General features: G+C 38.1%; 1 protein-coding gene across 2 annotated transcripts; it reads left to right on the top strand.

Moving 5' to 3' along the window:
- The first annotated feature begins 1,529 nt into the window (after window positions 1-1,529).
- LOC110795820 (1-(5-phosphoribosyl)-5-[(5-phosphoribosylamino)methylideneamino] imidazole-4-carboxamide isomerase, chloroplastic) lies at window positions 1,530-19,696 on the top strand. 2 transcript variants are annotated; one of them, XM_022000848.2, is made up of 7 exons: window positions 1,530-1,814; window positions 2,081-2,300; window positions 2,920-3,005; window positions 16,297-16,398; window positions 17,754-17,887; window positions 18,101-18,149; window positions 19,144-19,283. In XM_022000848.2, exons 1-7 carry the CDS (start codon window positions 1,629-1,631, stop codon window positions 19,144-19,146), a joined length of 780 nt encoding a protein of 259 aa, XP_021856540.1. In that variant the 5' UTR covers window positions 1,530-1,628; the 3' UTR covers window positions 19,147-19,283. The 2 variants fall into 2 exon arrangements, with proteins under 2 accessions (XP_021856540.1, XP_021856539.1); XM_022000847.2 differs by having other exon boundaries at window positions 1,533-1,814; window positions 19,137-19,696.
- Window positions 19,697-24,844: the final 5,148 nt, after the last annotated feature.

Genomic DNA, 24,844 nt, shown 5'->3' with positions numbered 1-24,844 from the left:
CTAAATCAATTTAATCAACCTAAAAGTTAAACCTAAAACAGAAATATAAGTAATAATCAAATAAAATTGTGGAATAACAAGATTTATATAGCGTTTAAGAGTGCTTTATTACATCCCCTGTTAGGAGCCTTTGAAAATCTTTATTCACTCTGCGTATTGCCCTACCTGGAAGCCTGGATGCACTTGGCGTGAATGCAAGGAAAAGAAACAAAAGAAAAAGAGGAGACATTGCTGCTGCTAGCAATGTAGCATCACTATGGGGATTGGAAAGTCAGCTTGTATGCCACTGAGAAATGTAATTACAAGAGGAGATAAAAGAGAAGTGATCCATTCAGAAATCATGTTTTAGCAGCTTTGTGGTTGGGATAGTCTAGCCTCTCGAATGCAAGCTGGTTTCATTGGTTGGTTATCAATACGATTTCCCTTTAATTTCTCTTCTGCAGTCTTGTTTTTCTCCATTCCCGACCTTTGTTCTCTGATCTAAACCCATTCTTGCAGCAGGTGCGGCACTGCAACACACAAAAAAGCCCCGGTAATTCAGTAATTTAGTATCTTAGTTCTTGTTTTGTCAAAGCCCCAAATTTCAATGGGCACAATTTAACCTGCAACACTAATATACTAATCCAATCAACAACCCTTTCTTTGTTAATTACTACCTAAATCGACAATGATATACCCAAATTACCAACACTCAATTACCGAAAAAGCCCCAGTCGAGAACCCCAGTTTTCGAAAAACCCCCAATAAAACAACCCTAGTTTAACCAATCCTTCAATCGAAGAACCCTAATTTTTAAAACCCCCAATAAGAGAACCCTAATTTATAAAGAAACCCCCAATTTCACAACACAAAAACATCACAAAGAGAACATAGTGAAAAAGAATCGAGGGAGGAGTTGAGGAGAGAGATTACTTGTCATCACGGTTAAAGCTTCCAACCTTGGTCAACAATGGTAGAGAGCACAATTAAGAATTGAGGGAGGAGTGAATTCAAGAACAATCCATTTAAATTTGATGGCGCGTGAAGGATCTCGATCTACACCGAAGAACATTGCGGTGGCGCGCGAAGGAGATCGACCACCGCCGACCAGAGAGCAAGAGGAAGAACAGGGGAGAGGAGAGAACAGGGGAGAGGAGAGAGAAAGAGGAAGAACAGGGGAGAGGAGAGAGAAAGATAAGAAGTTTGAGATTTTTTTGGAATTTATGTCGAAAAACATCATTAAGGGCAAAATGGTAAATTGCAACTAACGGTAGACTAACGTCCGTTAGCTCCAAGTGCATCTCATGAACAGTACGAAAAAATAGGGGTATATTATGTGAATCGAAACACGCGAGGGTATTTGGTGCATTTTTGCAAACCTCGAGGGCATTTCATGAAAAAACCGTAGTTTAAATATTTCACTAGTACATATACATTGAAATCATTCTCCACATTCATTAGATTTTCAATGAATGTTCAACCGGTGCACAATGAGCAATGTGCACTCGGGTGTATAGTCCAAATTGCGCGCAGTGATGTTTAGCATTCTCGGATTCATTACTTAGCGAAATTCCGAGAAGGTTGAAAGTAAGAGCACTGAGAGGAGAGAGACTGAGGCTGAATTCGAACTTCGAAGTTCCATCATCAAAATGAAGCTCCCATTTATTCGTCTCTCTTCGACCATTGAACCCTCCTCACTTTTGCATCCTTTCGCCTCCAAAATCGATGGCTTCGGTCTTCAAATTCCAACTAGAAGCACTGCAAAACCTTCGCATGTTCGTCCCTTTTCCATCCAATGTTCAGTTCGTTTTCGACCTTGCATTGATATACACAAGGTTTGGCCTGTCTTTCTTTCTATCTCCTTTTACTTACATTTTTTATGATGAAATTGGTGAAAACAGTTGATTTTGTTGGGAATATTAAAGTGGGTTTGATGATTTTTTTTTGGAATTCATGGTAGAATACGATTCTTGTTAATATGAATATAAGATTAATGGGTTTTGATGGGTTTATAATATACACAATTGATTATTTGTTTGATTTTGAAATTGAAGGTGAAATTTTTGATAAAGTTCTTGTGGATTTGATGAATTTTTGATAGGGTAAAGTAAAGCAAATTGTTGGGTCCACCCTTTCGGATTCCAAGGAAGGAGGATCATCATCATCAGCAGCTCTTGTTACCAATTTTGAGTCTGATAAGCCGTCAGCTGAATATGCTAGGTTGTACAAAGATGATGGGCTTTTCGGTGGTCATGTTATCATGCTTGGTGCTGACCCTTTGAGCCGAAATGCTGCAGTCGAGGCCTTGCACGCTTTTCCTGGTGGGTTTTAGTGAGCTTGTTGGTGTGTTTGTAATTTTGACGGAAATGATTAACTTCTAGTTTGTTACTCTGTTTCATATGGTCTGTTAAAAATGTTATAAATAGAGAAGGAAAATTTACTGGCTAATTTCACTGGCACTGTTTTCTCATTGGTAATAATATCATTTCATTATTTGAATCCTGAGAGGGATCTTGGTTGTATGTTAGATGTGGAAAACAGAGAAAAAGGTTATTAACGTGAACAGGATTATTGATGCTGACGAGTGACAAGCATTACGAGGTTAAGAGAATTGGGAAAACATTGATGTTGGAGGTGTTATTCCTATTTATATCAACTTTGATATTCAACTGAATCAGTATGGCTAAAAGGAAAAGAAGAAAGAAGAAAGACTTAAGATTTGCTTAGTGTGTTTATCTCTGTTGGATTTGAATTCTTGGTACAGGATCTTTGCCACGCAGTTTCAAAATTGTATCCTGATTTGAATTATGCTATTGATTCTAAAGAAGAAGAATATTGTTTGCATCAGAGTGTGATTTCTTGGCTACATTATTTTTTTCTGATACATATGTCATAATTTTAAAGATGTTTCATCTGCTGAATTAGAGTGGTAACCTTTAGGTGGTCTGCAGGTTGGAGGTGGGATTAACTCTGATAATGCGCTAAGTTATATTGAAGAGGGAGCCAGCCATGTCATTGTAACATCAGTAAGTGTTTTCAGTTTGTTATTAACATTATGCGCCTTTTATTTTTTATGCATTTATTTTTGTTTGAAGATTGGTGCGTATTGGGAGTGGAGATGGGGAACCTAAAAAGGTGTAATATGCAGTTGATTGTTATTTGAATCTTATTTGAGCTGAATTACTGAATGCACTCTGGCAATTATTCCTTTAATATGGTTGCAACTGTGGTAGAATGCTAACAATGCTTCCTCAAAGCTGTGTTTTTTAGGGATAAGTGGGTACATATGAACCTAGTGGGCCGGTGGTGGCATATCTGATTGAATGCTAGTATTATGTTTAGAATTGACATGGGAAATGCGTGGGAATAATAGACAAGAAAAAAAAGGCTGTGCCAGCTTCACCATTTGTTAACATCACTAGACTAAAATATTGTAAATTATCAAGCATGGAGGGATATGAACATGTATTTTTGAGAATTGTTGAGCTTTATTACACCTCTCTCTCTATACAGGGATAAAGAACCGGAAATTTGGGGACCAGGATTAGTTTAGCCATTGATTTGTCAATTGTCTGTGTAGCTTTTGAAATGAGCAAGTAAGTTTACTTTGTGGCAATGTGGCTTATGCAACCCTGTTTACACAAGTTCACCAAAAGCCAAATACGAGTGAATTTCTAAGATCACTACAGGAGCTTATCCTTTCTATGTTATTGAGTCTGACAGTGGGGAGAATAGTTATTGAGATGCTTCTCTTTCTGCTCTCTCCCTCCCTCTCACTCTCTCCCTTACCTTCACTCCTTACAATGGAGTTATCCTCTAACAATGAACCTTTGTAGCTTTCATTATTGCAGTTGAAAAGGAAATTCTCATATCGTCTCTTCAAGTCTTAATAATGGTTGTTCGTGCTAATATTGGATGGGTAGTGGCATCACTGTGATGATTCAATGATTTTCAAAGTTCCTAGTTCTTCTTTCGCTAAGAGGTTTAGATATGTGGAGATTGGAGAAGAAGTGATTTGGGAGAATGAAGTGGATATGTTAAGGCCATAGCAAGGGCGAGTTTCATATTTCATTAGGGTTTTTATGGACCATTCAAGGGCTTCAGTATTTTTGTTAGTGAGGTGGGATATTGTTGCATGGTTGGATTTTAAGGTTGTGTTTAGAAGGGTGGTGGTATGGGGGTTCTTGTAACTACTGGGTCAGAAAACCGGGGAGGGGATTTTCCTGACGGATATGTTGCTTGTGGAGTGGTAGGAGTTAGAAGACAAAGTAGCCTTGGTGGTTGTGAGTTGTGACTACCGTAAATTACGGTGAAATGGGATGACCCCTCATTGAAATCAAGCTACGGAGTTTGGAAACGCATGTTAAGGCGTTTGGGGCGATGAGGGAGATTTTGTGTGATGTGGTGTCCTGGTAATAGTGTGAGAAGGTGTGTATAATTCTAAGCAAGTGTGGTCTCTAGTCTCTACGTGTTGTATGAAGTGTATAAATGTGTTCTAGAAGTGAACAATGCAGTTTAGACTTTGGAGGTTCTTTTACCCATTTAAATTCTTGTTGATATAGGTAAAATCTTTGACATTAGACTTGATATTTTGAAACAATTTGATTCTCAAAAGAGTGTCAAACTAAGGAATAAAATAGTGCAGCATCATATTTTGTCTTTTAATAAGAATATTAAGGTAGTTGAGGTTTGGAATGTTGATAATTGAGTTGAGGACAGATTTACCCGGACGAGGAAGCCGGTATTGAGGCTATAGTTGGCAACTCTTAGCGAAAAGGTTAGAGGGGATCATCAGGTGTCCATACGCTTCTTCTTAGTAGTTTTGTGAATTGTTAACTTCAGGAATTGCTAATGGTTCCTTTGCTGATGCAACGACATGGATTAAATTCAAGCTAGTGATGTTCCAAATAATGATAATGGTAATGATTTATATAATTGATTCTAGTTGTGACTGTCATGATTGTTCTTTTTCCTGAAGCTGGTGACGACATGGTATTAGTTTTCTCAGCGGGGTAGTGTAGATTTGTTGTTGAGGTTTTAGGTGCCAGTGTATTACCAATGCAAAAACTACGCATACCCCACTCTTATTCACGTATGTCATGAAGAGAACTTCAGCTCCCTAAGAGTGGAAATCCTTATAGTTTCTCCCAGGGCAGGAAAAAGAATGTTCTCCAGATAAAGGGGGAAGGACAATTACATAGTGGGTTGTTATAGAATATGACTGAAAATTGAAGAAAAGTAAGTAGCTAAGCAAAGAAGAAGCAATATAGAATAACCAAAAGCTTAGTTGCATATTGATGGAATTATATTGTTATACAACCCAATGGGTGGTTACCCTAAAGAAAAGAGAAAATACAAGAAAATGATGACGATACAACTCTATAATATTCCCTTCCCTCCCCCCCTTTATTTGTAGTCCCAACCCATTAACCGCATTCTTCCAGCTTCTTGCCCAAGGCATTTGGTGGTGAGTGGGTTGATGCACAACATGGATGTAGTGGTGAGCAAACAGGGAATGTATTATGTAATGAAAGGAGAACTATGTAATCCAGAAAAGTTAAAAGAAAAGTGTTACCTTGGGGAGAGCCCCCACTTCTGGAAAGTGGGTAAACTCACTAAGTTGTAGTTGATCTTAGATCATCTTGATCTGTAATTACTGTCATATCTTCTCCTCTTTCCTTTACGCTCATATTAATTTTACATTTATTTTAAAATTCATTTGAGCTCGTAACTTATCTACAGTTGTTAAACTAAGATCATTATCATCTTGACTATATTTGAATCTAGTGCAGATTCAAGACCTATCAGTATCAGATCTATTTTAGGAAGAAAATTTTGATATGGATTTTGAAAATTTGAAATTTAAAATGCCGTGGTCTAAGAGTTAAAAAGAGCTTTCTAAATTAGATTTTGATGCTCAATTCATTTATTTGCTTTAGGGAAATTCTCACTGGCACCATTTATTGACTCCCGCCAACGGTACCACATTTTCTTTTTGGCTTATTAGGGTACCACTGTACTCTAACCATATTTGCTAATGTGACATTGGCGTTGATGAAACGTTAGTAATTGTTGAGTTAAAATTTGCGGAAAGTACCTTAGTACCCCTTTCCTTCTCCCTCATTTCCCTCCATGACAGCCTTAACTTTATAATACAGCAAACCACTTTATTCCAATCAACTCCCTCCTCCTATTTCTCCCAATTTTATTGTAAATTTCCAATCAACTCACCTACTACCTAAAATTTTCAATTTCTTTGAATTTTATTGTTAATTTAAAGAATTTGATTAGTTTTCAAGAACTTGATTCTTGAGCAAGAAAATCATTGGGCTCGTTTGGTTCATCAAGTTGGAATGGAATGGTATGGAAGTCCATACCAGGGAGGTATTGCTTTCAAACCCCAAACCAGTCTGAGCTGTTTGGTTCAATCTTGAAATGAATTCTATATCCATTTCTCATGTTTGGTTCAATTTTGAGTTGAATTCTATATCCAACTCTTTATTTATTCATCTGTTGTATTTTTTACAAAATGAAAATGTCTGAACTTTTTTTTTTTGTGAGTGTGACATGTACAAAATATAAATATGATGTTTAGAAAATTGTAGTTTCTTTTTCCTTATTTTTGTAAATCAAATAAAAGTAGCAATGTTTTTTGGTAAATGAATATTTTATTAACCAAAATATCGAAAACAAGCTATACAGCAAAACAATAAAAACAAATCAGTAAGGGAAAAAAAAAGTACATGGTAGACAACCCTTCTAGGAAGGCCCCTCTAGCAAGTACATTTCAATCTCCATACTCAATCCCATTGAAGTCTATCTCCAAAACTCTGGAGTTTCTGAAAGTAGAAACATCTACTAAAAATTACAAATTGATTTTGCTTAAAAATACTCCATGACAGACTGACTTCCTTGAAACTTCCTGAGATTTCTCTCTCTCCAAACAAATAGACTGCACAAACCATACACATTAGATCTGGTGTACCACTGAGTTGCTGTTGATCTGAGAGATCAGAATCTGCATTTCCGTAGTCCAATCTGCAGCAACTGTATTGATATCTGACCAAAACAAGAGACGATTTCAAATCTCAGCGGAGAAGGAACACTCAAAAAACAAATGGTTTCTATTCTCGTCAGCAACAGTACAAAGAACACACATAAGATCACATACGACTCCAAATCTACGGATCCTGTCACAAGTAGCTAACCTGTCCAAAACAGCTAGCCAACCCACAAAAATACATTTGGGAGGTGCAGGGTAATTGCATATAATCTTTCTCCATGGCACCTTAGCTGCATCACCCGTAAGAGCATTATAAACTTTCTGCATAGAAAAGTGTGGCTCATTGAAAAAGTCCCTCCCATTAGACCAATGAACTACATAATTATGAGCTCCCATAACATTTTTAATGACCTAGGAGGCTTGATTTGGCACTAAAATCTTAAGGCATCTTCTATTCTTCACATAATATAAATGAAGCCATTTTATCACAATCCTGTCATTCTTTTGTTCAAGGCTCCACAGAAGCTTACAAATAGAAGCTTTGTTTCGGCGGAGAAACATTAGTAATATTCCACCCACCTAAACTTTAGGAAGAAAAAGATGGCCCCAAGCAACAAGTGCCCTTTTTGAAGCACCGGCATGAACAATCCAGAGGAATTGTCTACAGGCTCCGTGAATCAGATGAAGCACCTTCTTGAGAATAACAAATACCTGGCACCAATATGTTTGAATACTAAACAAAACAGATTTTATAAGTTGTACTCCACCTGCATAAGAAAGTAGAAAGTAGTCTGGCAGTCCACCTTTCTATTTGAGCAATAATTTTCAAGCTATGTTACTTAGACACCTTGGTTGGTCGGGAGTGTAGGGTGTCGACACGAGATGACGCTTTAAAGGTGTGTGAGGAATTTCGACACCCGTGTCGGCAAAGGATCCGAAATCGAGGTTCGTGATCGGAGGAGAAGAGAAAAGGAGAATGAAAAAGTTCAGTTTTTGGTATTTAAGATGAAGATAGCATCATCAGCGGATAAATTAGTCATACTGGATAACCCGGATCAAAATGCCCTAAAAAACTAAAGGGTTGTTACCCTTCTCTTCTTTTCCTTTTCCTTTTTCTTTTTCATTTTTATGTATTAAAATAATATGGCGTGAGAATTTTTCCGACACTTTATATGGTAGTCGTGTCTAAAGTACTAGTCAAGAGAAGACACTCCCTTGACCGCGTCGCTGTCTGCAAATTTGGATTGGAGTGTCGGATCCTCCTACATCGGTGTCGGACATGACACTTAAAATCCGTGTCAGAGCAACATAGTTTTCAAGAGTAACGGTTGACATTGAACTACTGTGATATTTCTCGAAGAGAGAGGTACCCCAAGTATTTGAAGGGGAGGGTACCTAAAGCAAACTGAAATTCCTGCAGGATATTGTCTTGCATAGTAGGAAATACACTATAAAATAGATAGAGATTTTACTTAGGTTAGCCTTAACCCTGACTCACTTGTAAAGTTTTGGGAAGCTGAATACAGATGTAGAGCAGAGTCAACACCTGTCGTAAAAAGTAATAAATCACCCGCAAAACACACATGAATAAGATTGAGCTTTTTGCACCTGGGATGAAACTTGAACTTGGGATTATCTCTAAGCTGGCTAAGGCATCTGTTCAAGTATTCTATTTCAAGTATTCCAGACAAATAACAAAGAGATATGGCGAGATAGGATGTCCCTGTCGAAGACCCTTCTTTGCCTTGAATGGAACAATGGTTTCACCATTTACATTGAAAGAATACAAAACAGTAGAAAGACACTTTAAAACCCAGCCAATATACCAAACAGGAAACCCCAAGAATATCATAGGATGCTTAATAAAGGGCCACTCAACACAACCATAAGCCTTTTGAAGGCCGATCTTCACCATACATCTAGGAGATTTTATATTTTTCCGGCTATGCCCTTTAATAAGCTCGTCGCTTAGGATTTTGTTATAAAAAATAACTCTGCCCTTAATGAAGGCAGTCTGATTTTCATTAATAATATCAGGTAACACAAGCTGAAGCCTATCCGTGATGATTCTAGAGATAATCTTATAAAGCAGTGAAAAACATGCGGTGGGTCTAAATTCTTTCATGCAAGAAGCAGTAGTTACCTTAGGAGTTAAAGTAACCATTGTGCAGTTTACCTGACTAGCTTACCATAAATAAAGAAGGCTTGAACTGCAGTGGTAACTGTCACATTGTAGCCATCTATGCCGGGTGACTTCAAGGAATCCATACTAAATAAAGCATCTTTGACTTCTTGTTTTGTGGCAGGGGCACATAATTGACGATGAAAAGAAATAGGCACAGTAGGGCTCCTTTCCACAATGTTCCCGTCTACCATGGGAATAGATGTTGCAGCAGACGTCATTAAGTTCTTATAGAATAAGTCCACCTCCTCCTTATATCCTTCTGATTCTGAATTCTAGTATCATCGGCCTCTTTGATGAGAACTCTAATTGCATTATGGTTCAATTTTCCCTTAGCATAATCATGAAAGAGTTAAGAGTTAGTCCCCGAGGTTAATCCAAGAAGCCCTAGATTTTTGTTGCCATATACGTTATTCAATGTTACTCCACTTCTTAAGATCTCAAAGCAACATCTTTTCTTACTGTTGTTGAAGAGAGTGCCGATTACTCAAGCCTGCTCTTAAGGGTCTTAATTGTTCCTCAAGTTACAATTAGCAAAGGTCAAAGGATAATCGTTTAACAAAATAACGTTTTGTCAAACAAAAAAAGCAGTAACACTCCCATAAAAATAAAAACGATAACAAGCTTGGGAAAAAGAAAATTGTAGTTAGGTAGTGTGTGGCCGAGCTTATAGAACAATTTTTCAAAGTAAGAAGTTGAAACAAGGGCAAACAGGGGTATATGGAGAAACAGTTTTTGTTTCTCACGAAGCCGAAAACAGCTCCCAAACCCACTAGAAACCGAAGCACCAATTTCTAGTTTCTCAATATGGTTTTTGGGGGAGCTGTTTCATTCACTTAAATACATTTTCTTGTAGAAATTAAGAACTCTTGGGAACAGAAAATGACACTACATATTACAAAAATGAGAACTCTCACCTAGGTACCCACCTTTACTTTCTTCCTCCTTTGACCATGATACCGATCCGACTCTTCTTTCACCTCTCTAGGAAACCACCAACGGCACAGGCAGCCCCACTCCTCCTTCCACCTCCGCTTGTAAATTACCGATCCTTCATTTGTTGTTGGTCTCTCTCGAATTTAGATCTAAGCTCTATGTTACTTCGTATATGACACTACGTGTTGGCGGCCATGGGTAGAATAGCTCTCCTCCGACCATTGGAATGCGGGGTGGTGACGTTGGGTGACAGGGAGGAGAATTATCTAGTCTAGTGCCATTGATATTTTTCAGATAATTATCAACACTAACCACCCCTCTTTGTTTGTTTAATTTAATACTTGCGAATTTGCGATAATGATGAACACACAAAAAATTGGAAACGCATCAATGGTGTAAGTGATAAAATGTTATTTGCCAAGAAAAATAGCTCACCGGGAAAGATGAAGTAGGTTGTAAATATGCCTCAAAAAATGTTTATTACTCTGTCCTTCTCTCCAAAATTTTTAGATACCTCTAGACTAAGAAATGTGCCAAACACTAGTTTGTTTCTTAGAAGTATTTCTAAAACTTTGGGCCAAACACTTCTATTTTTGAAAAGTGTTTCTCCAGAAACAGTTTCTAGAAAACTACTAAGAAACAGAAGTTGTTTTCAAAAAACCTATTCAGAACCTTAGTAGGTAGTTCTTATGTTAACAATCACACATTCCATGAAAACACAGAGTAAAACATCAGCCAAAATTATCTACCAAGAAAAAAAATGAAGATCAATAAAACAAAAAAAAATTGCATCATACTCCCTCTGTTCCATAATGTTCCTCATGTTTACTATTCATAGGGTCAAAGTTTAAAAACTTTGACCGTAATTAATAGTATGATTAAGATTATAAATGTTAACTTGTGGGATATCATTAGATTCGTTTCAATATAAATTTTCTAAATATCATTTTTTAATAATTTTTACTAATACGAAATTAAAATTATTAAAGGTCAAAGTAGTGCATTGGAGACCGCGCATAATAAAAAGTGAGGAACATTATAGAACGGAGGGAGTATAACCTATCAATGGATTTTTTTTAAAAAAACAGGAAAATAGATTTGCAGAGGTGTCAATTATGTGTGAATTTTCGTTGGAACCGAGAAACCTATGTTACTCAGACACGGGTGTCGTTGTCGTGTCCGACACGGGTGTCGGAGTATCTGACACTCCGACCCAAATATTTTCAGACACTCCGACACGGTCAAAGGAGTGTCTTGACTTGTTTTTTTAGACACGGCTCCTATACGAAGTGTCGGATTAAAAGAGCGACACTTTTTAATAAAATACAAAAATAGTTGTTAAATTTTAAAAGAGAGTTCGAAAAATATGTTTGTATAGGGAAAAGATAAACAGAAAAAGAAAAGGTGGAAGGTGAATGGTGGGCCTGGTGGCTGACAGTCAAGACGCACTCATCTAAATAAAATAAAAATGGAATGTTGAAATTAGTGGACCACTACCATTTAAAAAAGAAATATATAACAAAAAGGTAAAAAAAAAAAATGGAATGTTGAAATTAGTGGACCACTATTCTACACGGGATGTATCGTCAAAAAATAAATGAAACAAGCGGGTACAATTTGGCCCAATCCAAATTATCTATTTCAACCCATTAATTAATATAGCCCTAGAGCTCCTTATCATCTCAACAAGCTGGTACAATCTAGCCGCCATAACATAAGAAGCAAGAGAGAGAAAGGGAGAGGAGAGCACGATCCTGTCCGGGTCTGTTCGCATGGCCTATTTTCATCTCCGACAGAAGCAGCCTCCCTATCTCCTCCCCCCCTCCCGATTCCGACACTGCATTTCGGATCCTTTTTCGACACCGGTGTCGACACCTTCCCGAACACGTCTCGAGTGTCGTGTTGCGGATCGGGTCGTTTCGACACTGACACCCACCGTCCGACGAAGTGTCGGATTAACATAGCAAGAAACACTTGCAGTTAGGGAAATGATCAATGCTGCCATGATATCTCATATTTTCCTCTTTCTCTCATTCTTATTCTTATGTGCCGCTAGGGTCCAGAGGGAATGGATTTAGGATCTTAGAGTGGAGGTGGGTGTGACTCTAGGGGGTTGGGGTGGATTGCGATAATCCTGGATTTAGATTCCATAGCAAACGTATCTTATCAAACACTAGAATCTATTCAGACTCCATTCCAGCCAATTCAAAATAGGTGAACCAAAGTCCAAACACCCCTAGTGTTAGAATTGAAATTTGATGATTTAAGTAGTAGACGTAACTGGGTAAATTTGATGAAATTTGATGATTTAGGTTCCTATGTGATCCAGGCATGCCCGAAAGATTGAAGGGAAAATTCTACCGCACGACAATTCGACCGGCGTTGTTATACGGCACGGAATGCGGGGTAGTGAAACATTGTCACGTGCATAAGATGAATGTGGCGGAGATGCGCATGTTACGTTGGATGTCATACAAGAAAGGGTCGTTTGAGGATTGAAATTAGTATGAAGAAAGTAGGGGTTGCACCGGTTGAGTTTAAGATGATGGAAAATCATTTAAGATGGTTTGGACATGTAAGCGGAAGATCAAGTGATGCCCCAATTAGGAGGCTGGAAGGGTGGCAAAGTGATAGAATGGCGAGAGGTAGAGCAAGAAATTTTGGAGGAAGGTGATTGAGCACGATATGAGACTACTTTGGATTGAGGAAAATATGGCGTTGGATAGGATAGAGTGGAGGGAGAGAACACTTTGATGACTTCGTTTGACTTATACATCTTCCATTTGACTCTCTTAGTTTTACTACTTGCGTTTTGCAAACTTTTTTTTTTTTCCTTCTTTTCTTGGGTCACTTTTGTATGCTATTTTAAAATGTACTTATTTTATCTATTTTAAACTTTAATTATTCTTATTATCCCTTATAATATTTATCTGTAACATACATATATATATATATATATATATATATATATATATATATATATATATATATATACTCCCTCCGTCCAGGAATTCTCGTACCGCTTTTCTTATAAAAACGTCTCGGATTACTCGCACCGTTTCTATAAATGTCAAACTTTTATTAATATTATACTTATCCATGGACCCACCTATATCCCTACTCCCTAAAAAAACATTAAAAAGTGAGTCATTTCCAACTACCCTTTTAAAAAGTTGACACATTTCCCACTATCACTATCAACTACCATGTAATTAAATAATAAGTCAATTACATTGCATTAAACTCTGTGATGGTCAAACCGGTTCGAGTATATTTTCCTCTTATTTTTCTTTCGTTAATTTCACTTTCTCTCTCTTGCTTGTTTATTCTTTTAACTTCCCGCTCCTTTCCGGTTTGATTGGTCACACTGACGATCTCCTATGACGACTCGTGTTAGCCGACCTCAAATCATTTTGGGGTTAAGGCTTTGTTGTTGTTATAAGTAGTAGACTTAACAAAAATGAATATACATGGAGAAGATTCAATGGAGGCATACTTCCTCCGTTCCATAAATATCACATCATCTTATTTTTTACACTTTTCACACTAGACCTTTGGTCATCTTTTGTAATTTATACCTTAAAAATTGTACTCCCTCCGTCCCATAATATAGTGCCCGTTTGACATTTTTCACGGAAATTAAGAAACTTGAAAAATAACATGATGAACTATTAATGTTGTTGTACTTTAGTAGAAAAGTACACAATTTATTTTAATTTTTAAACAAAAAGACAAAAAATAATAAATTATGGGACCACATTTTCATTATAGAAACATTAATGATTGGACCACACTATTTTCTAGGTACAAACATTAAATTGGACCACATTTTGGGACGCCCTAAATGGAAAACAGACACAACATTTTGGGACACCCAAAATGGAAAACAGGCACTATATTTTGGGACGGAGGGAGTACTAATGTGGGATCTTGTTAGATTTGTTTTGACATATATTTTCTAAATATTAACTTTTTATAATTTTTAGTTATACATGATTTGAGATATTAAGAGCCAAAGTATTTGTTGGAAAACGTAAAGTCAACCATGGTGCAATATTTAAGGAATGGATGAAGTATAAGAAGTGGGAGATAAAATTATTATTTTGTTTAGTCTATTTCAGATCTCTTCAGTCACCACCAATGCTGGAAAATTTGTCAGAAAAAACTACCCAGATCACCACCGTGATTTGTAACTTCAAGTCTGCAAACCCCTCTCCTGAGTTTCCTAACCATGGTTGTCATAAATAAAACTTTCAGCCACCTTATGTCGTCGCAAACACCACCAATGACCAAAGTATTGCAGAAACAAAAACTCAAAACTCCTCCATGTTCTCACCCACTCTCTCTCCCTGCGGTTTCGAGTTGGCATGCTGCTGCTCCTTCCAGCTCACCTCCTTTGCAGACCACACATCCATGGCTGCACCTCTGCCCCTTGTAGATGCAGGCCGGAGTTTCTGGCGCTGCTCGCTGCCCTGCTCCATTGTTGTCGTTGTTGTTGCGTGAGCTGTTCTGCTCTTGCTCCTATTTTCCTCTTCCACTTTGATGCCCACCTTCTCTGCTAGTCAACATCACAAGTTGATTTAAGGCGAAGCGTTAAGAAGTTGCTCGTTGAACCAAAGAAATCAGTCAGTCAATGGCTTTCACCACTCCTGCCCCTACAAGCAAAGATGTTTCAACAAGCGACCGAGTGAAAGTGAATTTGTTGCACGGTTGTTTCATAGGCCACATTGGCTTGGTTGAAGTTGATTTTTTTGAGGGTTGATTTTTTTCAGAAAACAAAGGAAGATTTGGGAAGAGGAAGAGAAGAGAATTTTAAGAACAAGTATAAAAATTGGTGTGCGGGGAGGGAAGAGCAGAGAGAAGAGAATTTCACAGTAGCAAAGAAGGATTAATTACGGTGGTATTATTGGTAGGCCAAAATTAAAAAGTATTACAATTGACAAAGATTCATTTCAATTAAAAAGTATTACAACTGTCCGTTTTCGATGGAGCCAAAGATTCATTTGTTCTTTTGGTTGTGTTATGTAATGGACTAAATCAAAATGGCTCTTAAAACCTCTTCGCTTCCTTTCCATGAAGTAAAATATGGTCTTCCCGTTGTCGTCCCGTTATCGCTTTTGGGTCAAGTGGAAACATCCTCTCTGCATTTGCAGGGGTAAGGTTGTGTACCCCCGACCCCCTTACCCCGCTTCTTGCGGGAGCCTCTTTGAGGCAATGGGGTAACGATAATGATAATGATGATTACAATTGACAAAAGTCAATAGTACAATGGTACCGGTGAGAGTTCCCCTTTTGTTTAATTTGAGGGCCTTCTGTATGTACTTTGCTTTTCTAATGACTTTTTTTATTTAAAAAACTTCAATTTGGGCAATGATAGAAGAATGTTGTTAAGTATGCGTTCAACCAAATTGCTTCTGCAGACATTTGAAGTTTCCTTTTCATCCTCAACTGTTTATTAAAACTTCGTAGGGAGCTCAACGGTCTTACTCGAAAGAGCTAAATTGAACATTTGTGTGTCGTGTTACTGGCAAATGGAAATTCAAAAGCCTAATCCTTCTGAAGATTGTTCCAGCAGAAATATTCAGAGTTGACCCATCCAAGCTGAGGATTTTGTTTTGGTGTCTGCTATCTGGAGAGCTAGACTTTCTTTGGACTAAATCTTGACCAAAATCATAGAATCTCAATCAGAATTAGAGCTTCTTTTTCAACTCCTTATAGTTTAGCGCATTGTTAGAAGAATGTAAACGCCACTTGTTCGTTCTTTTGATGCCAATAAATAGGGACCATATGGCAGCCCTACGCTATTTAATAGATTAATGGACTTCGTAAAATGAGAAACACAGCCCTGTTTGCGGTTGAGCAAGTTTTTATTGTATTGGGTTTGAAAATCCTGTTTTACCACAGCTGAAGGAAACCTCTTTCCTTCTCAGTCTCACCTAATGGCTTAATGAAATGACCATGCTGCTCCAAAATTCTCCCTTGTGTTGATCGAAGATTGCTTAGACCATCATATTTAATTTGCTATTCGCTCTGTTGTAATTTTTTTGGTTCAATTATTTTGAACTTCTCTTTAGCAGAAACTAGGTAGCTTGAAATTAACTACTGCAGTGTGTTTCTTCTGCTTTGTTTTTCTTTAAAGTTCCTACTTCAAAGCGTATTATGCAATATATCAACTTGGCCTTACACATGATTGCAGTATGTATTCAACAACGGGCAAATGGACCTTGATAGGCTTAGGGATCTGATCCGTGTTGTTGGAAAACAGAGGCTTGTGTTAGATTTGAGCTGCCGGAAGAAGGTATATCTCTCTTGTTAGATTCTCTCTCAAACGGAAAATAATTTTATCTTTTAACCTAGATAACACACAGTAAATGGGCACAATATCTGATCTTTAAAGAGAATGCAAATACGTACAAGATCGAAAAAGCCAATTTATGTAAGGGAAGTTTTGACAACATTAAATGCTCTGTTACATTACTATAATTGTATCTGTGTGATTTCAGATCCTAAAAGAAATCGACAACATCTATATATAATAATATTATATGGTAAAAAATCTCATATATTTTAAAAAAAAAAACCACAGCAGTGCCTGAAAGAAATAGAAGGCCGAACCATATCATTTAGTATAAATCAATTTCTTGTCTACATCAACAACTTTGATATTGCAAATCTTATTTTATATCTCGCTTGGAAATGAAAGTCCAGACAATGCTGAATAAATAAACTCTACCACCTTACAAATAAACTACTATAGTAACCCTGCTTCGCTCCTCACAAGGGGAAAAACAGAAAAGCACACACGGGTTGATCATATTCAGTTAAATGATTGGATAAAGATTAATGTATCTATTTATAAGAAAACTTGTCAAATTCTTTAAAAATACGCCAATTCAAAAGGTGAAGTATTTTAATTAATATGGAGCAATTTCATCAAAATATAGCTGTGAATATCAACTTTTCACCGCTGCACATAACAACGTAGCACATCAGTTGTACCTTACGCGAGCATATATGATTCATTTTCTAAAAAAAACTCAAGTAAAGTAAACATCAGATCATCTTCGCTCCTACTTCCTTTGACGGCAAGAATGCTACAGCTATATGGGAAATTCCACATTTCCCAAACAAAAGTCACTAAGCAGTTTTCTAAGATGTATAAAAAAGCCCTAGAAAATGATCTTATAAAATAGATATCGCATACATTTTAGATATTTTTTACTAGGGCTTAATCCATAGAAAAGATAACATACATCTTAGAACAAATTTTGCATATCCCCCTTCCCTCAAAGTATGAAGCATAAAATAAAGTAAATTTATGGTTCGTTATTCTTGGAACCTAAGTTGCTAAAGTGTTCTATTATGTATATGCCCCTTCCCTCAAAATATGAAGCATAAAATAAGACCTTGGTCTTAATGTGGACAATTGGTCCTTTCCCTGAAAAATCAGCTGTTGTACTTGATCTTTCTTGGAGATTATCACTGTCCATCAAAGTCATTCAACCTTAAAGGACCAAGGGCCAAACTTTGAATGGTCTTTCAAGTAGGGTTTAATTGCTCACTCTTTCATGTTTTAAGACTGCAATTGATCTGGTTGACTGGTTCCCATATTTCCCTCCATTCTAAAAGAAATGCTTTGGGGTTTATTTGTAGGAAGGTAGATATGCTATCGTAACTGACAGATGGCAGAAGTTTAGCGATGTATATGTTGACGAGCAGACTCTGGAATTTCTCGCTGCCTATGCTGATGAGTTTTTGGTACATGGTGTGGATGTTGAAGGCAAAAAGTGAGTCTGTGTTTTGTTTCTTCTTCTAGTAATTACCTTATCCTTGTTTGATCAACCAAAAGGTGAGTTTTATGTCTATACTTAATGGATGATTAGATTGTAGTGATAGCTGTCACTTTGACATTTTCAGAAGATTTGCATGAGGTACTCTACTTTTGTTCTTGCTTCATTATTTTTTAAGTATGATTTAATCTGACTGCTTGTTTGTTACAGATTGGGGATCGACGAAGAGCTTGTTTCTTTGCTGGGAAGTTACTCACCAGTAAGTGAACAGTGTGCTTGGCTGTGTTCTATACTTCTGGAATTTGTACACCTCTTTTTGACAGCAGTTAGGAATAATTTCTCTTTGCTTGAAGTTCCTGCCTAATTGAAGAGGAATATATGATAATAACTGCGTTTTATACTTTTTTATACATAATACCATAGTAGTGACAGACCTAGAACTATGCCAAAGACAACAGGTCCTTGTAGAATGTTGGAGAACAACGTATAGCCTATAGACCTAGTACACGTATATGTCTCGTCGAGTCTTCGCAGAACCAGGAGAGTGGTTTTTAATTTATTTTTCTTTTTCTTTTTGCTTCTATACCAAATTAGACTACCAAACTAGACTACCAGAGAGCACCATTAACTTGCTGGTTGTAAAGAGCAAGGGAAACACAAGTTGAAACAAAAACCATCTTCTTGGATTTATAATTAATACTTTCATGTTTTAGTTTGCTTATTTGGTCACTGTGATTAACTCCAGATGTCCTAATACCATGAAAGAAACATCACAAACTTCTCAGCCTCTCATATCTTAACAGTATAATTACCATGTATTCACTTTGGTGGCTCTCATACTGTTTACACTAAATCTAGTAGCGGATAATTTTTTATCTGCATTTCTGTTAACATGCATTTTCTACTCATGTTTGGGTGGCTCATTTGCATGAGCAATCTTATTCTTTTCCGTTGTAAAAACTTCACCGATAATTATAATATGACAGCAGGTCTTAGAGGTCAAATTCACACAACCTCTTGCTAACTCATCAATTTTTCTTTGGGATAAGGAGCTGAATTTTTCTACTAAATGCTTTATTAAGGTGAATGATTTGTACTCAATAGGGAGCATCTGTAGAACATACATTAACTAGAATGGACTAGGGCACCATAAAATGCTGAATATTTCTCCTCTGATAAAAGATTGGCTTTCTTAAACCTTGCTTATCACTTGTGCTAATAGTATGCTGATATTGTTTCTTCTTAGATTCCAGTGACCTATGCCGGTGGTGTGACAGTGATGGAAGATCTAGAAAGGATAAAGGTGGCAGGAAATGGGCGTGTTGATGTAACTGTTGGTAGTGCTTTGAATATATTTGGCGGTGGTTTGCTTTACGAGGATGTCGTTGCATGGCACCTTAAGCAGGAGTCTCTAACAGCTAGCCCCTCATTATGATGTCTTTACTGGTTTTTAAATTCCATTTCTGATGAAACAGTTCCCCTTTGCTCTCTCAACGACTTCCCTTATTGATAAAAAACTAACAAGATATTTCCAATGTCAATGTTATTATTCCTTGCCGTTCTTTTACTTCTCATTTTGGATGTTTTGCGCTAAATCATGCGTATATGTACGGCTTTCCCTTTTTATGACTTAAGTATGGTCAACTGAATGGCTTAAAATATTGTCTTGTAATTGTATTTCTGGCTGTTAAGCCCGTGTCAGCTTGCTCACATTTCTACGGGTTTATACAATGTTCATGGCTGTGTAGTAAAATTACAACAATGGGTCGGAGATTCTAAATATATATACTTTTTTCATTCCTTCAATATTGCATCATGGTTGATTTGATGCTCTCTCCAACATATAATTGTGACCCATGATATCTCAAATTATCAATTATTCCCTCAACCCCTTAATACTCGCATCGGTTTGACCGGTTAGAGTATTATGCAATTTAATTGACTTTTTAATTTATTAGGTTGTACTACCTCCGTTCTTGAAGTTTTTTATGTTTTCCGTTTTAATCCATTCCTGAAAGTTATTTACACTTTACTTTATTTCATTTTTACTCTCATTTGGCCCACATGAACTTACCCTTCCACAAAACTTTAATATTAATTTTCATGCACTCACATTGTTGGATAATTTATTGCCATTTATTTTCCATTTGTTACCCCACCATCACATGTTCGTCAAAATTCCTTAATTACCGTGCAAATAGTAAACGTAAAGATTATTTAAGAACGGAGGTAATAGTTGATAATGATAGGTTATTAACAATATAATTCATTCGTAAAAACCATAAAGTCAGGAATCTAAATTAATTGCTACATAGTCAATTAGCATAATTTAGTATACATACTACGCGATGCGTACCTTCCCTAGATGGTCCCGAATCGAATAAGAACAAGTAATGAGATTGCCAGTAATTAGCATAATGTGTCTACATCGATCGGTGATTCATTTCCTGATGATCATCTATTTGCGATTGCCAGTCAGTCACCATGGTTCGCAGACTATGCGAACTACATTGTGGGGGGGGGGGGGGGGGGGGGGGGGGGGGTACTCTTCCGGCTGATATGACACATCAACAAAAAAAGAAGTTCATGCACGATGTTCGGTTCTACTTTTGGGATGATCCACATTTATTGCGCAAGACTGCTGAAGGGTTGTATAAGCGGTGTGTTACAGAATGGGAAGTCCATGGTATAATCAATAGGTGTCATTCTTCGCCTTATGGAGGTCACCATGGACCTTTCAAGACTCATATCAAGTTGTCACAGTGCGGGTTTTACTGGCCTACTATGTTTCCGGATGCACAGGCTTTCATTATGGCTTGTGATGCGTGCCAGAGGACCAGCACCATTTCGATGAGGCATGAGATGCCACATAATGGGATACTTGAGGTAGAGGTCTTTGATGTATGGGGTATTGACTACATGGGACCCTTCCCATCGTCCAAGGGTAATCTGTATATCCTTGTAGCCGTAGATTATGTGTCCAAGTGGGTGGAAGCCATTGCCTCGCCTATTAACGATGCTAAGACATTCATTTCCATGTTTAAGAAGATCATTTTCCCCAGATTTAGAGTTACTAGAGCGTTGATCACTTATGGAGGTTCACACTTTCATGAGCGGCATTTGGATGCACTTCTACGCAAATATGAAGTATATCACCGCACCGGGCTAGCTTACCACCCTCAAACGAGTGGGCAAGTTCAGGTCTCTAACCGGGACATTAAATCTACACTTGAGAAGGTGGTGGAAAAATCTAAGAAAGACTGGAGCGACAAGCTCGATGATACTCTGTGGGCATACCAGACTGCCTTTAAGACAACTATTGGTACTTCCCCGTATCGGTTAGTGTATGGTAAGGCATGTCATTTGCCGGTGGAAATGGAATACAAGGCTTTTTGGCAATCAAACAGCTCGTCATGGATGCTAATCTAGCCAGTGATAAGCGGATAATACAGTTGAATGAGCTAGATGAATTTAGATTGCAAGCCTATGACAGTGCCCGCATCTACAAGGAAAATATTAAACGATGGCACTACAGTCATATCCTTCAGAGGGAGTTCGCAGTGGGCGACAAGGTTCTATTGTTCAATTCTAGACTTAAGTTATTTCCTACAAAACTTAAGTCTAGGTGGTCTGGGTCGTTCACTGTGACCATGCTTAGTAAGTTTGGATCAGTCGAGGTAGAAAATAATACAGGTGAAAGATTCAAAGTCAATGGGCAACGTCTGAAGTTGTACCACGAAGGGGCTACTGTAGGAGTGTTTGAGGTCCATCACCTCCACCCTTCCGCCCCATAGATGCATTTTGAGGTAAAGATGTCGAACGGGACCTGAAAATAAACCACCGCTTTGCGGGAGGCAACATGTATTTTATTGCTTACATTAGTGTAATTTTGGTTTTTTTCGTACTTTTTGTGTGTTTTGTATAATCTATAGTATTGGAGAGGCTAGAAGAGGGAATTACACTGTTTACATGTTTAATGGTGTGTAGATTTGAGGCCCCAAGTTCGAAAAAGTGGAAAAATAGGCGAAACAATGCCTTATATCATCAGCCTAGTGAAGACCGGGCGAAGGGAGCCCGATCGGGGGCGGTTAATGTGTTAAATGTTCAGCATTTTCGACCAACGGGCGAACGAATTGCCCGATCGACCTGTTTGCGAGCCAGTCGCCCGGGCGAACAACTGCCTAATGGGGCGAACAGTTGCCTGATCGGGCGAATTTCTACGGAGAATTTTAAGTTTTTAGGTGAAGAATTGGCTAAGGAAGGATTGAGAAGCATCAAGTCATCCGCCCGGTGGAGACCGGGCGATCGGGCGTGCGTCGATGGCAGCAAAATTAATTAAGTTCGCCCGATCAGGCGAACGTTTACCCGATCGGGCGGAAATTGAGCTGATCACCCGATTGGGCGGGAAGCGGCCCGATCGGGCGGATGGAGTTTTATGCGAGCAATATCACGGGCTTCTCCTTCTTTTCTTTCATTCACTTCATACACTCTCTTCCACCATTAAACCCCAAACCCGCAAAACTTCAAACCACCATATCTCACTCAATTCTCCACAAATTCATCAATCTTTACATCAAATTCATCCTCACACCATCGTCTACAACCTCCACCGAATTAATTCCACCAACTCTCACTCTCCATAAAAACCCTAAAAATCCCCAAAACTCAAAAAATCTCAACCTCCTCTATTCTAATGGCTTTCAAGACCGAAGAGGACTTGCATCGGAGCTACAAGGAGACAACAGGAAGCGTCTACAAGTCAAGAACCACCACCACCACGGATTGAGTCCAACCCGGATTTTCCGAAAATAATCCTCGTGAGTGAGGAACAAAAGGCTCGGCTCGCCCACCTCAAATTGATGGAGGTAATTCCCACACGTTTTATTTGTTAAAAATCTTTAAATGATATGGGAATTGAGAATGACGTGAAAAGTGTTATATGGTGTTGGTTTAAAGTCTATGTATAGCATGTTGAGATTGACATTTAGAAGGTTAACATTGGAGTTTTTGAGTTCATTTGAGATACAAAAGAATGGGCATAAGTGTTAGGTTATAATACATATGAATAAACATAAATCATGCGGAAAAACCATAAAAACATATTATTTACACATAATCATATAGCATAATTTAGGTGCATACACTTTGTAGCGTGCCCTCCCTAGCTGCGCCCGAACTGAACAAGAACAAGTCTTTAGGACTCCAAGTGTCGTCCCTCCTTAGATAGTCCACAGCACGTCCGGATCCGCCTTAAGATTGACCAACTAGAATCGCCCTTAAGGTACTATAATTTTCGGCAATTATGGGCAAGAATGTGACTGAATTTTTGCTCTCAAAAATCACTTTGAATACTTCAATACTCGTTATAAATTGTGAACCCAGGCCACATATTTATAGGGGTATGGAAAGAGAATTGGAATCCTACTAGGATACAAATTAATTAAATTAGAATCATAGTAGAACTCTTATTTAATTAATTTATCTTTTAGGATTAGGAATTTAATCATTTAAACGAATCCTATACGCTTTAGGTTTCGTATGTGAACACAAACACACACGCACGCACAGCAGCCCACGAGGGGCGCCCATGCGCGCGCGCGCGCAGCCCACGAGCACTCTCAGCCCAATGCCACGAAGCCCACACGCTGCCGCAGCCTTGGCGCGCGCTGGGCCTGCCTTGCGGTGGGCCTGGCGCAGCCTTGGCTGGTGCGTTGTGGCGCGCGTTTCTCTTGCTGGACGTGGGCCTGGCTTCGTGCTGGGCCTTCGTCTAGCAAGCTCGTCCGATGCTAATTCGTACGACGCGCTTCCGATTAATTTCCCGATTCCGGATTTCATTTCCGATACGAACAATATTTAACATTTCCGATTCCGGAATTAATTTCCGTTTCGAACAAATATTTAATATTTCCGTTTCCGGAATTATTTTCCGATTCCGATAATATTTCCGATTCAGACAATATTTCCGTTTCCGGCAATATTTTCGATTCCGGCAATATTTCCATTTCCATTAATATTTTCCGATACGTACCATGTTTCCGTTTCCTGCAACATCTACGACTTGGAAAATATTTATATTTCCGATACGATCCATATTTCCGTTTCCGGCAATATCATCGTTTCTAGAGTATTCATTTTTTGCTTGTGACGATCTCAGCTCCCACTGAAACCAAGATCCGTCGATTCCGAATATCCATAGATGGAGTATTTAATGCCATTAAATACTTGATCCGTTTACGTACTATTTGTGTGACCCTACGGGTTCAGTCAAGAGTAAGCTGTGGATTAATATAATTAATTCCACTTGAACTGAAGCGGCCTCTAGCTAGACATTCAGCTCACTTGATCTCACTGAATTATTAACTTGTTAATTAATACTGAACCGCATTTATTAGACTTAATATTATATGCATACTTGGACCAAGGGCACTATTTCCTTCAGTCTCCCACTTGTCCTTAGGGACAAGTGTGCATTTCCTATTTCCTTTGTCGCTCGATGCTTGCTCTTGAACATAAGGTAAGAGTTGTCATCCTTATTATGTCCGGAGGTGTTTCTCAGTTTCAGAGTTCAACTGATCAAATAAACAGATAATCATAGCCTATGATTCATCCGAGCACGGCCATGCATTTTACAGTTTCTAGCTCTCCGAGTGGCTTTGTACAACTTTTAAGCATCTCATCCCGATTTATGGGAGGACAATCCCAATCTTGCGATCTTGAGATTAGACTTCGTTTGATAGGTGATTACCTGAGCGTTGCCTTTATAACCTCCTTTTACGGTGCGACGGTTGGTCAACGTCAAAGTAACCAGTTCTCAAACAAGTAATCTCAAATCACTCAGGTATTGAGGATTTAGTGTCTAATAATTTTAATGAAATTTACTTATGACAGATTTTCATCTCTTACAGTAAAGTTTCATAGGTCTGTCCGATACTAGTATTCCCAAAGTAAGTATCT

The sequence above is a fragment of the Spinacia oleracea genome, chromosome 5 (assembly GCF_020520425.1).
Source record: "Spinacia oleracea cultivar Varoflay chromosome 5, BTI_SOV_V1, whole genome shotgun sequence".
Classification (NCBI taxonomy): domain Eukaryota; kingdom Viridiplantae; phylum Streptophyta; class Magnoliopsida; order Caryophyllales; family Amaranthaceae; genus Spinacia; species Spinacia oleracea.
This window is presented reverse-complemented; position numbering and strand designations above follow the sequence as displayed.